At 37.8% G+C, this 15,746-nt stretch overlaps 3 protein-coding genes across 10 annotated transcripts in view; 1 reads left to right on the plus strand and 2 right to left on the minus strand.

The window, feature by feature from the left end:
• Nucleotides 1–96: 96 nt before the first annotated feature.
• ppid (peptidylprolyl isomerase D) lies at nucleotides 97–8,257 on the minus strand. The gene is made up of 10 exons (XM_046849638.1): nucleotides 8,045–8,257; nucleotides 6,465–6,605; nucleotides 6,271–6,377; nucleotides 5,557–5,745; nucleotides 4,122–4,244; nucleotides 3,852–3,958; nucleotides 3,611–3,755; nucleotides 2,377–2,463; nucleotides 1,893–1,935; nucleotides 97–539 (listed from the first exon to the last, which is right to left on the minus strand). Exons 1-10 carry the CDS (start codon nucleotides 8,127–8,129, stop codon nucleotides 451–453), a joined length of 1,116 nt encoding a protein of 371 aa, XP_046705594.1. The 5' UTR covers nucleotides 8,130–8,257; the 3' UTR covers nucleotides 97–450.
• A 1,155-nt stretch (nucleotides 8,258–9,412) lies between these two features.
• On the minus strand, nucleotides 9,413–13,739 carry LOC124386372. The gene is made up of 6 exons (XM_046850177.1): nucleotides 13,502–13,739; nucleotides 13,076–13,326; nucleotides 11,370–11,599; nucleotides 11,040–11,086; nucleotides 10,643–10,735; nucleotides 9,413–9,713 (listed from the first exon to the last, which is right to left on the minus strand). The coding sequence occupies exons 2-5, from the start codon at nucleotides 13,236–13,238 to the stop codon at nucleotides 10,648–10,650; spliced, it is 528 nt and encodes a 175-aa protein (XP_046706133.1). The 5' UTR covers nucleotides 13,239–13,326; nucleotides 13,502–13,739; the 3' UTR covers nucleotides 9,413–9,713; nucleotides 10,643–10,647.
• Nucleotides 13,740–14,028: 289 nt separating this feature from the next.
• The window catches only part of rapgef2b (Rap guanine nucleotide exchange factor 2b), a 110,347-nt gene continuing 108,629 nt past the window's right edge, over nucleotides 14,029–15,746 (plus strand). For all 8 annotated transcript variants that reach the window (XM_046849158.1, XM_046849157.1, XM_046849164.1 and 5 more), the window contains exon 1: nucleotides 14,029–15,031. In XM_046849158.1, coding sequence (XP_046705114.1) covers nucleotides 14,963–15,031 — 69 coding nt within the window. In that variant the 5' untranslated portion in view covers nucleotides 14,029–14,962. The remainder of the gene's footprint in view (nucleotides 15,032–15,746) is intronic.

A 15,746-nucleotide genomic window follows, 5' to 3' on the forward strand; every position in this document is an offset into this window, starting at 1 on the left:
GCTGGAGCTCAGACGTGAGGTATTTATTACACACTACTTCCGCTTCACACTGTATATAATGTCAAACTTGCAGAATGAATACATTTTACCAAAAAATAACCCTCAAGCAGCAGTTTTATTCTTTGATTTCTTAAAACATCACCACGTTGGTTGTGTGGACGTCAAACCGATCAACAGCAAACTCAAAACAAATAAATACAACAACAGTCTTCAGCCTGGTTTCTGATTAAATAAACATTTCACACAGTAGTCTATACGCAGCCACGTGTCAGGCCTTCACGTTCACAACGTTCCCACACGGCATATTATCTCCCTTCAAACTGCATTTCTTTCTCAGAGCTGAGATTCCTGGCTGTACTTTTTCTCCATGTTCTCTACATAAGTGCCATTATGTTGAGTAAAGGGACATGAGGACGTGTCGATCGGCACGTAAAACACGGCACGACTCGTTTACGCAAACATTTTGGAGTAGATCTTCTTTTCTCTCTCAGTCTCCTCCTTCACCTTCTGCTTGACCCTCAGCATCTCGTTTGCAATAGCTGGAGAAAGAAAGGGGGGGAAAAAAGGACTTGTTTCAACCCATGACTGAATGAGAGCGAAATTGTGTAATGTAGCAAAAAAAAAACCTTTTCTCTGAATCATAAACTGTGTATAAAATTTAAAAGAAAAAAAAGGAAAAACAGCTATGAATAAATTTATATTCTAATGTATGTCTAATTCTTATATTCAAAATGTACCAAAGGATCACCACATCTTTATAAAATAAATAATGTATACATTCTCCCAAACATTTAATATGAATAAACAAAGTGTCAGATGTGGGAAATTTCAATCGTAAGCAGAAACAGATCTCTAAAGTCGGCTAAAACTTCGGTTTTCCACAGCCAGTCGGTTTTTCTGGTACTTTAGAGGTGTAACAATGGATACGGATTATATATCTCATGAGGTATTGGGTTATCAGTTACTTCACAAGAGCAGATCTCATCGACTATGGGTTGCACGGACTGGGACCTCTGGTGTTCAAAGGGTGTAACTGCAATATTTGAATTCCAACAATGCAAATTTTTATATCATAAAATATTAATATGGGATTTTTTGGTGAACACTAAATAAAAAAATTAAGGTTATCAAAATATTTAAGCGCATGATTATCTCGAGTTAACTCTCCAAGTTTTCCAAGTTTTGAATACTTTAATCAACATGGACAAATATTGATGCTTAATGCAAATGTGTGTTCATTATTAGTGAAACCAAACTAAACATAGGATCATATGTTTGAAAGTAATTAAAATATTTTAGATTCTGTAAATCATCAGGACACCAAACGAAACAATGTTTCCACACGGCTGGTTTTAATTGCCGGATGTGTGCGTCGTAGTGGATTTCTGTGCTTGATTTTAAAATAATGTTTAGGGATTAAAATTATTTATCAGTGAAGTAGTAACGAAAGGACATCTTGAGTTAACAGGACGATGTCTTATGGATGGTTGGTTCTCCCTGTGACTGCGCGTGCAGCCTTGTGCTGCAATCTGACAAAACTAGTCTTGAAACTTATTGATACCACCTTGTATTTCTAGTAAATGACTACATTACTAGTAAACCCCAGCTGTAATGGAAATCCATAATAATAATGGTGTATAATAAATTATCCAGGCAACCGAAATGAAGCTCTATAGTATGTGGCTGATTTATGAGCGAGCTGAATTAAAAAAATCTATCTACACCAGCCTTATACGTTTCCAGCACACATAAATAACAAAAGGTTGAGAAGTGTAAAAAGGGGCTGAAAATTGAAGTTGTGGTGACCCTTGTTAAACCTGACATGAGCAGAATGCTGAGGGAAACACTGGGGATGAGACCGAGCTGTTTGCCAGACATCTGCTGCATCTTACCTTTGTCGTCTGGTGCAGTCTCTTGTGCTTTCTTCAGATCGATCTGTAATTTGAGGAGAGGAAAAGATCAATGCTCCAGAAAACGCTACAGGTCATGCAGAAGAGTCGAAACACGTGTTAAATCGGGCGATGTAAACTGTAGTGCCATCGTAAAGTATAAAAAAAACGAGCTTCTGCATCCTAAAGGTTTAATTTGTATGTGAAAAAATGTAACACTATATAAGAAATTCTCAAATTTCAAAGCATCCCATCATTAATCTTGATTATATGAGATGGTATTTAATTATTTATTTTTAAATAAAGAGTAAAGAAATACTTTTGGTCATCGTCAAACAAAAGTAGACGGTTGGTGGTGATGCGCTTGGTGAAGAGAAAATAACCTGATGTGAGGAAAAAATACACCGAACAGCACGGATATCGGTGTGTGTTCTTTCAAACGAACGCCATATCGAGAGCTCGCGGTGTGTGCGATTATCTTTCATACCATTGCCTTGTTGAACTCCTTGAGGCCTTGCCAAGCCTGCGCTCTCCTGAACAAAGCTTTAGCATGGGTCTGATTCAGCTCCAGAGCCTGTGAGGAACACAGTCAGCAAACACCAATCAGATCATTATCACATCTCTCGCTGTAGCTTCTAATTAACCTCCCATTCATCCATTGAAGCAACGGAAATGTTTTAATTAGAGCACAAAGAGGAAAATTCCATCAGCCTTAATTGGATTTACACAAGCAAATTATTGCGCTAAATGGAATCGGCAGATCGGAGCGGTGAAGTTCTGGCTGATTTTATCGTGAATGGCATTTTGAAATGTAAACGTCTTGATAATTTGCGGGTAATGGACCCAATTTGTGCATTGAATAGCAACATTATATTTATTAAAAAATAAACAAACAATTAAATAAATGAAAAAACTTATTTTAAAGTTTAAATGTTGAAATCTGCTGCTAGACTAAAAATTGTGTTTAAAAAGTTATGCTATAATTTAATAAATATTATACATATTAAAATGTTTTTCTAACTAAGTACAACTAAAGCCATTTGTTCTTTTTCCTTAGCCAGCTAGCAGGAGAAAATCCTGAGGTAAAAATAATTAGCCAAGTAAAAAATCCTGACATACAGAAATTAGAATTGCCAGCTTAGTACAATATAAACCTTTTTCTGAGGTAAAATTATGCATTCAGTAATATTTTTTTATACTTGTAAGATTTCTAAAAAGCAAAGTTTTTTTTATTTAATATCCTCCTGAAGTGAACAAATTTACCTCAGGAGGATAACAATGTTGCGTGTCCTCCTAAAGTAAATGTATTTTACTAGCTTAAGCATAGTTTATTATAAGTCAGCTATGTGGAGGCTCCTACAAAATGATTTATAATCAGTATTTGAAACATGTTAGACAGATAGCTGATGGTTCATAGAAAATCCTGAGGTAAAAACTAATTATATTTGCTTGCAATCCAAGTCGAGAACATTTAGATGGCATTTGGCAGACGCCTTAATCCAGAGTAATTTACAATTATATCATTTATACAACTGATCAGTTAATGGTTGCTGCAGCTTTGTGGACTTGGCCATCACAGCACCAATGGAGAAACAATTACATTTTTGGTTAGACCTTATTGAAGCTCTATCAGATCTTCAGAGATCTTGAGAGAATCAGGGTACTTGGTACCTTTTCTCTTTAAAATATACATAGTATTAAAATAAATGGAGTGTGCATACTTCATTGCAGCTCTCGATGGCTTCCTGCCACTGCTGCAGTTTCAGTTTGCAGGCTGCCGTGTTGAGGATGCAGCTCAGGGCCGTGGGTTCCAGCTTTTTCTGCTCGCTGTCATCTTCCACGTTACTGCCACATAACTCTAAATACCTGCATCAACATATTCAGAAAAAATTGTGCTATTTAACAGCAATCAATAATTTTTTTTTTTTAGAACAAAAGCAGGTCACAGACTGATGTAATCACCTCAGGGCTTTGGAGTACTTCTTCATAGCAGCCTCCCAGTTCTGGGCTTTAAAAAAGTTGTTTCCGATGGTTTTGATGTCCTCCGCCACGGACAAGACTTTATCAGCCTGAAAGATAAAATTACCTCATGAGCTTAATGCAAGTTAGTTGCTGTTTCTGATTATATGAACTGAAAAGGTTTAAGGTTTCTTGTTATTTTTTATTAAAATGAGCAGCTTCATCGATTTTTTTAAATACCGTTTATAAAAAAAAAAAAAAAAAAACCCTCACGTTGTTAAAGTCCACATCCGAGTCCTCTGGGAAGTCCGAGTGCACGTCTCCGGAGCCATCATTAGGAGCCACGCCCCAATCATCGCCTGCTTTATGCTCTCCACAATCAGCAATGATACATGGCTGAGACAGCCAGAGAAATAGAGCGAGAGAGAGAAAGAGATGTTTAAATTAGTCTGTGTGCCACAGGCCGCTATTATTAAACTGAACCAAATCGCATTATATGCCCAACCACTGTCAAAGCGTTCGAATGTAATTTTAATCCTTCTCACGTTCTCGTTTTTAACACGAGAGCAACTCGTGCTTGGACAATTAAACTAAATGTTTCGGGCTTCAATTCAATTAGACTGCCTGAGGCGTCTCGTTCGAAATATCCAGCAGCTACTCTCGTCACGCCACTCAATACATATTAAATCACGAAGGAGGAGGAAGATTTGCAGTTTTGCGTTAGTAATTTCAAAGTCAATTTGCAGAGCATAAAAGTAAAAAGTTTGCATGTGCACCAAAAAGATTTAATGGAAAGTTCCAAATAATGTGATACTACAGGAACTCTAACAAATACTACAAATGCTGGTTAAACAGTCATGGTTAAAGTTCCAGCTTTATGAAACTCAGGGTTGGTTTATTTTGGCCAAACAAAACTAAAAAAATTCCACTTACTAGACCAGGGGTCTGCAAACAATAGAGCCATTCTGACCCCTCGGCCAACAAATATAATTTGCGTAAAGCCGCAAAACATATTTGACCTTTAAATGAATAGAATACAATTTGTTGTTTTATGCAGATGTAATGTAGTTGCCAAGTTGCACCACTAGGCAGCACTAGTGTGACCTCTATTGTTATGCTAATTCTGTTAATTATGATAATTGTTGATGTTATTTTTATGAACGATTCTTTCATATATTCTCTGTCTGTAAACTGATCAAGGTACAGGAAGTGCCATCTAAAATGGTTCTGAACTTTATTACAAATAATAATAATAATAAAAAAAGAACAAAAACAGTACTGAATAATAAAAAGGTGCTAAATTAAATAAATCCGAATATATTAATTAGTAAATATCATTATATAATTAGTAAATCCTTAATAATAAATATAATCGTACTCTCCATGCACCGTTCACAGTCTCTTGTGTAAAAAAACAAACAAACAAAACATTTGCCTCTCGTAATGCCAGTCGACAGCACCCCGGAAAAACTATCTGATAATTCCAGCAACCAATTATTGGTGCTGATGACCCGGTTGACCTTTAATTAAACAAATATATATATTATTTACGTGTCATTTTGCCGATGCTGAAAATAGACATGCTGACCCTTTTGCCTCTCTTAAATAACCGCAATCCAAAATAGTCATGGCGTTCTTTGAAGCCGTAAATAAACAGAATGCTATTGTTTTTTTCTTTTAATATTCGTCTCGTCTCCATGTGCCTCACCTTGACCGGATGCTCTTCCTCGGTGTCGATGGCCTCCAGCATCTTGACCACGCCCATGCCCTTCAGCACCTGCCCGAACACCACGTGCTTGCCGTCTAGGTGAGGTGTAGGCACAGTGGTGATAAAGAACTGCGAGCCGTTGGTGTTTGGCCCCGCGTTCGCCATACTCAGCAAGCCCTCTTTGTCATGCTAAGAAAACAAAAAATATATAAAAATAAATACAATTTTTAATCTTTATTTATCATATTTAGCTGCCAATAAGTCGCTCAAAAGCGTGTAAAATCTGTCTGCTTAAAAAGAAAGAAAAAATATGTACACAGCCACGTGCAAGATAAAGCAAACATGCTTTATAAAAATATAAATAAACAAAAACAAGCATTAGGCTTTAGTAACCTTAAATCGCTTTTTACAATATTTTAAAATATATAGCTCATAAAAAGAAAAGGTTTTCAAGTTCTTTTCTCCTAATATCATATTTTAAAAATAATAAAAAGAATATTAAGTCAGTAGTGTCTATTGTATGATGTACAGTGATGTACGTAACGTTTTTCTGATGATTAAATGTATAAACGTGGAAGCTGCATGTCGAGGACGTAAACTGGAATGTGTGATTTTACTCCTCACCTTCAGTCTCCTACTACAATAAAATAAATATCAAATATATCAAAATAGTAACGTGTGCAGCTTCAAACATCACCAACGTAAACTTTTCACCTTATAGTGGAAGTTTTCATCCTCAAATTTTTCCCCGTAGATACTCTCTCCTCCGGTGCCGTTCTGATTGGAGAAATCTCCTGCCTGCACCATGAACTTCTTGATGACTAGAATGAAGGAAGATGAGCATGTCTGTGTGTCTGTCTGTCATAACTACAATTCAAGCGTCTCCCAAACCTCAACTCCGTACTTACTGCGGTGAAAAGGACATCCCTTGAAGTGCAGGGGTTTCCCGGTGCTTTTTCCGAGCCCTTTCTCGCCGGTGCACAGAGCGCGGAAATTCTCTGCCGTTTTCGGGACGACGTCAGCGAAGAGCTCGAACACGATGCGGCCAACTGGGACAAAGACATAGAGACATACACGGGGGTTTATAAGTCATAAAATACATCCAGCTATCATGAAAAATGTGTCACATGGCTCAATCAGTCATGTGACACATGCCAGACATTTTAACTGTCAATCTGGTCTGCTTTTCAGACACTTCTACTGTCTATACCGTCTGCTTTTCAGACACTTCTACTGTCTATACCGTCTGCTTTTCAGACACTTCTACTGTCTACACCGTCTGCTTTTCAGACACTTCTACTGTCTATACCGTCTGCTTTTCAGACACTTCTACTGTCTATACCGTCTGCTTTTCAGACACTTCTACTGTCTATACAGTCTGCTTTTCAGACACTTCTACTGTCTATACCGTCTGCTTTTCAGACACTTCTACTGTCTATACCGTCTGCTTTTCAGACACTTCTACTGTTTATACAGTCTGCTTTTCAGACACTTCTACTGTCTATACCGTCTGCTTTTCAGACACTTCTACTGTCTATACCGTCTGCTTTTTAGACAGTTTTGGAAGGAGATTACAGCATCAGGACTCACTGGATGAATAAATAAAGAAGGAATGAATGAATGAATAGATGGATAGACAGACAGCAAGACAGCAAGACAGACAGAGGAGGAATGAAAGGGTGCATAGACAGATAGATAGATAGATAGATAGATAGATAGATAGATAGATAGATAGATAGATAGATAGATAGATAGATAGATAAGGAATGGATGGGTGCATAGATAAAGAAAGAAAGAAAGATAGATAGAGGATGGGTGCATAGATAAAGATAGATAGATAGATAGATAGATAGATAGATAGATAGATAGATAGATAGATAGATAGATAGATAGATAGATAAGGAATGGATGGGTGCATAGATAAAGAAAGAAAGAAAGAAAGAAAGAAAGAAAGAAAGAAAGAAAGATAGATAGAGGATGGGTGCATAGATAAAGATAGATAGATAGATAGATAGATAGATAGATAGATAGATAGATAGATAGATAGATAGATAGACAGACAGACAGACAGACAGACAGACAGATAAAGGAGGAATGGATAGACACTTGTGAAATGTAGTATAATTTAGGACTCTGCTGTTGGTGAAATATCAGTGTGGGGTTTTGATGACTGGATGATGAACAGCTTCAGTCTGCAGATCGCTGAATTGGGAACATGGTGAGATGTGGGGCAGAGGGTTAAGTGCAGTGAAGTGAAGATCAATAGATACAAATAAAAGTAGGAAAATTTATTAGAAAATGTCCAGATAAGTCTGAAAACAAAGATAAATCAGAAAAGGTTGTGTTGTGTTGTTGTGTGTGTGTGTGTGTGTGTGTGTGTGTGAGAGAGAGAGAGAGAGAGAGAGAGAGGCGCGTGCTAACCGAACAATGGTCAGTAACATTAACAGTAGATAAGAAGCGTGATGAAGGCAATGAGAAATGTCTTCACCTTTTCCACCTCCGATTTCTACATCGAAGAAAACCCTCGGGTTGTTTGCATTGCCGGGTTTGGACACTGGACTCGGGTTGGACATTTTCCTCTGGTTTTCGTGAAGTTGCTCTGCTCCTTGAATGAACTAGAAGCTTCTTTTCCCATGAGCAACTTTCGGGTAAAGTGTGTATGTGGCGCCCTCTAGTGTAACGGAGCGGCCACGTGCTGCATCTGTGCTTAACTCATCAGTCCCAGAGTGAATATCAAACCTTTATGAAATTTTATTTCACTTTAAAACTTTAAATTGTTAATGATAGATAGATAGATAGATAGATAGATAGATAGATAGATAGATAGATAGATAGATAGATAGATAGACACTAAAGGTAATTTATATTATAGATGAAAGACAGCAGGAGAATATATATATTTTTTATATTATTTTTCTGCTTATTTCTCTTCTTTTACTGATTCCTCTAGTTCTTCTTCCTTCTCTTCTCCTTGCCCCTCTTGCTCATCTTCTTCTTTATTGGCGGTTCGCATTCTTAAGAAGAGCATTACCGCCATCTACTGTGGGACTGGATCAGAGAGATATATCCCTATTCCCCAGACCAAAAAAAAACCCCCACCATTATGCACTCACCGGCAATTAAAATCGTCCGTGTGGAAACATAGCAAAAGTTCCCTTTGGTGTCCTGATGATTTACGTAACACCATTGTTACTTTAAAACATTTACAAGAATATTTTGTCTTAATGTTCTATGTTAGATTTGGTTTTAATAATAATAAACATACATTTGCATAAAGCATCCACATTTGTCCATATCCATGTTGATTAGAGTATTAAAAAACTTGAAAAGTAGTAACAGATAAAAATGTGCGATTAATCGTGCGTTGACTCGTGTCAATCATGCGATTAATCACAATTAAATGTTTTAATCGATTGACAGCCCTAACATATCTCCACACAAATGCATCTTATTATCTGCAAGGGGCAATGTGAGGAAACCATGTTTATAGCTGCTACAATGTGAAAACAGAAATGAATTCAGTTCTAAGTCATGTTCTATATTACTACATATAACTGTAAACCGATGAAAAGTGCAACATATCATATGTTTAATGTTATTACTGTAATAAATTATTGGTATTGTTGGTGTGCTGTCAGAGGAACACTACTCTGAAAATCTGACAACTTCCATTTTGTAACTCTTCTTCACAGCTTATTGTATCACACATACTGACAATTTATATAGGAAATAAACTGTTATTTATTTCTTATATTACCTAATATAATCCGTACATTTAGATCGCAATAAACTCTCAGTATACTTAATTACATTTTTATTTTACAACATTTTGCACATTACACAGGACCATAAGTCACAACGAAACAAGCAAGTGTCCACGTAAATGCTCCTGATACTAAGTGCACATCATTGGGGACATTTTTATTGTTCAGTCCTTTTATCGCTTTAGTGTTGCCTCTTGCAATGGCGGGTGTGATGTAAAGCCAACTTGTTTTCTCTGTTGCTTTCTTCTGTTGAATTCTTTTCCTCTGTTGAATTCTTTTGATTTGATGAATTCTTTTCGTTTGTTGAATTCTTTTCCTCTGTTGAATTCTTTTCCTTTGATGAATTCATTTCGTTTGTTGAATTATTTTCCTCGGTTGAATTGAGCCTGGTCCCTACCATCAAAAGAAATCACAGTTTCTCATCAGTCACTGATGCATATCTTTCTAACAGCTGCTTGTCAAATATTTGTACTGCAAAAAACTGCAAATCACAGGCATACATCATTGTGCTTAAATCGGTTGCTAAAGTTTTTTTCTCAGGAGAACATTAATGTTTCCCATAATTTAAGGAATCTCCAAGGACAGAGCTTTGTAGCAGTTTTTCACCACAGGATAGTCTTCTAGATCATTTTACCTTTTATTACAGTTTTTCTCAGTTGCTTCTCAGTTTTTTTTAATCATCCTAAAGTTCTCGAATTTTCTTAATTCGTACGAAGAGCACAACACATTGGATTTCTTGTAAAAGAAATGTTGTTTTCTGTAATTTGCCAGCCATGACTGTTACTGTAGAAATAGTTTTTTCTCAGTTGCTTTGGTGTTTCTCAGATCAGAAATGAAATTTCTCAAAACTACTTGTTCAACCTATACATCACGTAGTCACTTGTGCTCATCATAAGAACATTTCTTGTTGCTTTTAAATCGTGAATGCATTTGTACATTCATTTAATTGATTGTGTACAAGTGTCTTCTGTTCCCTACATTATCAGTTGTTTATGTTCATGGCGATCAAAATTCATCTTAGGCATCAGTTCTGTGCATAAGTCATTGAATGCAAATGCATTTTTATGTTTAATGATGTGATCAAGTGACTACATGATGTGGAGGTTTAAGTAGTTTTGAGTATTTCATTTCTGAACTGAGAAATGCTCCAAAGCAACTGATAAAAAACTGTATGTAGAGTAATAGTCATGTGGCTGGCAACCCAGCTGCCAGTATTTCAATGTAAATTTACACCAAAACCCTTTACAGTGTACAGGATATTGAAATTCTATTCTATCCCCAGTCTGTAAGAAGCAGGTGTTATTCTCAGGTAGATATCTGACCTTGCTCAGCTTGTTGTCCTAGCTAAGGTTCTCATCAGCCCTCCTTTCAGGCACTTTGGCTCCTGACTGTCTACAAAGCATGCTGGCAGTTTCCTGTGTGGGTGTACGTGTGAGTTAATTATTAATGCGGAGAAGTCAAGAAGCTTCTTCAATCACTCACTGACATTTAACACCATCAATGAGAAGATCCAGAGCTGAAATTGAGAAGCTTGTAAAAAGGAAATCGTGGCTGATTCTGGATCAGTCGTAATATTAAACAAATATCAGTAGGAAGAGGAGGCTATAGTTTAGCACTAATAATCTGGGATTCTGTGTGTGTGTGTGTGTGTGTGTGTGTGTGTGTGTGTGTGTGTTATGGAAATTAAATCTCCGGGAGGTCTGAGTGTCTGGGTCTTACTGTGGAATATTTGAGATGTCCTCCATGTCCGAGCAAAACACAGAACGCTGATATGAAAAGAAAGCAAGACGTATCATATTATTTCAGCCAAAAGAAGTCAAAATAATTGTAATGAGAATCATCATAGATGATCTGCAATTTAAGTTTCAAGTAGCTGAACTACATTTATATCAAAGCACTACAGAATTCTCGATTCCGATTGGTCTGTTGCTGTCGTACTTCAACAAAGACACAAAACCTTGATGTAATAAAGCTTTCTTCACGTTTAATATTTACGAAAGGAGTCTGCAGTGTCAATTTCATACATACTTTATTTCCCACGTGACTAACCTTGAGCTGGTGGTTGCTAAGTAAAGTTCTGGCATTGAGCTGGAAGCCATACATAATGCCCCATCCCACCTCTCCGACGTAACAGTGTCTGGGCAGCGGTGGTGGTGCGCCTGATGCAGGCCGGAAGAGATAATTTAAATCCCCTGTGGCCTCAGCTGGCAAGTCAACAATGCCAATGCTATTATGAAAATCATATTGCCGGACTCTGTAATTTCCAATGCCATCAGGACCTACAGAGCAGCAGAAGGACGGTGCATTCAAAGCATTAGTGAGAGCTGATTTACAGTTCAGAGCAGGATGGACCAAAATTTGCACATTATCAACTGAGAAGTAAATTTTTTTGTATTTCACTGTATTTCTTCCTATGACATGAAATTAGTAGAGATGATAGCACTATGTAACAATATCACAATATTAGACATCAAGAGGTACCAATTAACACTTTCTTAAAAAAAAAAATACATAATGAATCTTTAAAGATTGTGACCAGAACATAAGCAGAGAGATGAATATCATCATACACAAAATAGAATGAAGCACTGACAGACAGACAGACAGACAGACAGACAGACAGACAGACAGACGGACAGATGGACAGACGGGTGGGCAGACGGGCAGACAGAGAAAGATGGACAGATATTGAAATATAAAACCGGAAAAGATGCAGGCAGTTTGTTCTCAAAAATATCTATTAAAATCTAAGGAAAGCAGACAGAAAGGCTCCTGTTTCAAGACTGAAAGCTTGTTGAGCTTCTTCATTTAGAGGAACCCTAAAGGGTCTGTTTAACACACCAATGGATTTGAGTAGAAACTTCTCAGGATGTCAACTCTGACCCCTTAACTCTCAAAAGGACAATTGTGGAACATTTCCAGTGTAAATGGATGGATGGATGGATAAAGCGTATTATTATTATTATTATTATTATTATTATTATTATTATTATTATTATTATTATTATTATTATTATTATTATTATTAATTATTATTGTTAGAGGTGGACCGAAGTTGGATCGTACTTGTCGATAATCGATTAAAGAACCGATTTTAAAATGGATACTGGATAAAAAACAAACATAACACTCCGTGTACAATAGTATTCAGTACTTTATTACAGAGAGTCTGAAATCATGAAAATGTGTTAAAGGAAATAAATATGGATCTATTCATTAATGAGTAGCATTATATACTTAATAAATTGTGATGAATTAATATAATATAGCGCGCAGTCTCACGTGTAAAAACAAACAACACGTGGTGTCAGTGATTCGCCTCTAGAGGGCGCTCTCGTAATGACAGCAGACCGGAAGCCGGAAAAATTAACGGTACGGATATTTGCCGATAGTCGATAGTTTGCAATTAACTATCGATGCCGATTAATCAGCCAACCTCCAACTATTATTATTATTATTATTATTATTATTATTATTATTATTATTATTATTCATGGAATTAAAGTTGAACCTTATTATTTAATCCCCTTTTCAAAAAAAGTATAGATTTTTTTTAATAAAAAGATTTTGTTTATTTTAAAAACAAGTCGAATTGATTTAATGAATTTTCACAATTTGTTATTATTAACCAAATAAGTTCACCGTTACTGACAGTAAAGGGATCAGTATCCAGTGGTAGTCAACAGGTACATAATCAAGCAAACAAACAAACAAATAAACAAACAAATAAATAAACAAACCCACACTGTTTGTACCTGAAAAAAGGATTTGCCCTGTTTCTTGGTGGGCAGGTTCTGTCCTCCAGTCTTTCCTATTCATCTCTTCTATCAGCCACCTGCTTCGAGCTCCAGGTGAGTATAAACTGAGGGTAGAAGCACACTGTTGGGGGGGGTCACCTCTGGTTACCATGGAGACCATAGTTACTATGGTGTTCACAGTGGGTTGTTAGTGTCCTGGTTTTGCTGGCTCAATAAGTTATTTATGAGTGCACTCGACTCTCACAATTCTGAAATATTAATGATTTTACAATTCACACACACACACACACACACACACACACACACACACACACACACACACACACATAATTTTCTCGCATGCTTCTTCTATCCATTGGGGAAAAAAACCCAAAAACACACCATATAACCAAAAGTTTGTATCTGACTTAAAAGAGCTCCTACTCTTCTGGGAAGGCTTTCCACTTGATTTTGGAGGGTGGCGTTTGGGATTAGTGATCATTCAGCCTCAATAGCATTAATTACATTAGTTAGATTAGACTCTGATGTTAGACCAGGAGATCTGGGGTTCATTTGGTGGTCCAGTTCTTCTCCAAGGTGATCAGTTGGGTTGAGGTCAAGGCTCTGTTCATGAGGCAGAAGTTCTTTATCTGTCAAACCTTGACACACCATGACTTCACGGAGCTTGATCTGTACACTTAGGAGTACACTTGATGCATTTAGGAGCCATTAACAAAATTTCCAAGAGTATCTGGGACACCTGACCTCAACGTCCGTTCAACGTCAGAACGGACGTTGAGGTCAGGTGTCCCAGATACTCTTGGAAATTTTGTTCATGGCTCCTAAATGCATTTGTGAGATCTTCAGCAGGAGGTTGGATAAATCAGTGTTGAGTCTGTAGTCAGTGATGTTTCAGCTTCAAACCCATTAGTTAGATTAGATCCTGATGTTAGACAAGGAGGTCAGCGGGTTTAGCTGGTGATCCAGTTTCTCTCCAAGGTGTTCAGTGGGGTTGAGATCAGGGTTCTGTGCAGGACGTTCAAGGTTTTGGCGCATCGTCATGCAAGAACATACGTTTTATTATATACCACGTGCTTCCAATTTGCAGTGCGGTGACGCTTCAGAGGGTCTGATGGTCAGGTGTTTACATATTATGGGAAATTTTGTTAGGGCTCCAAAATGCATTTTTGAGAGCTCTTCAGCAGGAGGTTGGATGAAGCAGGGTTGAGACTGTAGTTGTATGCAGTGCTCGGTGGATGGCAGCACAGCTCAGCATTGTTCCGCTCCTGTTTATGGTGCACCTCCCAGGTCTCGCCCATTCTGCGCGCTCCCGTGCGATCGTGCGCGTTCACGGTACGCAGCCGGTCACCATGGTTAGTGGGAAACACACACACACACGCACACGCACATACAACAGTGTGTCACTTTTGTAAGCAACTGAATTAAGCGTGCGCGCACACACACACACGCACGCGCGCTGTTTGACGCTTTCGCGGAACAGAACCGAAACCCGACCCACGGGTGGATCTTTTCTCTTTCTCCCCTTGGAGGCGTCGTGAAATCCGCGGATCGTGGGCACGGTGTAGTCGGGAGGGAAATGCATTTAATGCTTTGTGCAAAAAGAAGAATAAGCGCACCGGGATTTTTTCCACGCGTTAATTTGGACAGGTAAAGGTGTGCCACTGTGGGCTTTCTTTTTTTGCAGGGGGGTTTTTGCTTCCTTCTTTGTCGGATCGAGAGACTGAGACACAGAGAGAGGCCCGGGGGGGCGCAGCAGGCCGTGTCCCGGGGAAGGAGCCTCCACACGGGCTGACACGCACGGACACACCGCGCTGATTCCCGGAAATTCTTTAATTCATAATTTTTTTCCACTTGTTTTTTTTTCATCTTTTTGCTTCGGAGACAATGGCGTCGTACGTGGACAACAGCTTTCGGCAGGCGGTGATGCTGAACCCGGCTGAGAGGACGCAACAGGTCTGGAGCACATCATCATTACATACAATACAGTACATACATGTGCACATGTTCATACACACATGCACACACCAGAAGACATGTTCATTACACGTGTGATGCAATGAAAGTGCGCAAAAAAGGGAATGCACGATACAAAATGAATACAATTATGTTCATATGTAACAATATGTATCCAGGTATTTAGATATGATGGCTTCATGTATACACACACACACACACACACACACACACACACACACACACACACACACGCATGCACACACACTGTAGGGACCAGTTTTATAGTGCAGGTGCATTACAAAAATCAAAGCACTGATACACCCAACAAATGATACATTGTGTTATATGTTGTGTGTGTATATAAACATAAGCGTGTGTTTCTAAATTTTGGATTGTATTTTGTATTGTCTTTCGATGCACCTATATAGGAATCACAATCTGATTCGCAATGCAGGTGCACGAGAAATCACAAAAGGATACGCACAATACAATATAAACAGGTTTCATTCACTCCTGCTACATGTACGCATTTGTACATTTTCTCATTTATTTCCTCCACGTTTCACATCCTGCGTACTCCGATGTCTGCCAGTGATGTAGCAGCTTGTACACGTGACATCGATATTCACTATTATAGTAATGTGTGTATATATATATATATATATATATATATATATATATATATATATATAATGAAATCATGATGGCTGGC

Source organism: Silurus meridionalis, chromosome 5, assembly GCF_014805685.1.
Source record: "Silurus meridionalis isolate SWU-2019-XX chromosome 5, ASM1480568v1, whole genome shotgun sequence".
Classification (NCBI taxonomy): domain Eukaryota; kingdom Metazoa; phylum Chordata; class Actinopteri; order Siluriformes; family Siluridae; genus Silurus; species Silurus meridionalis.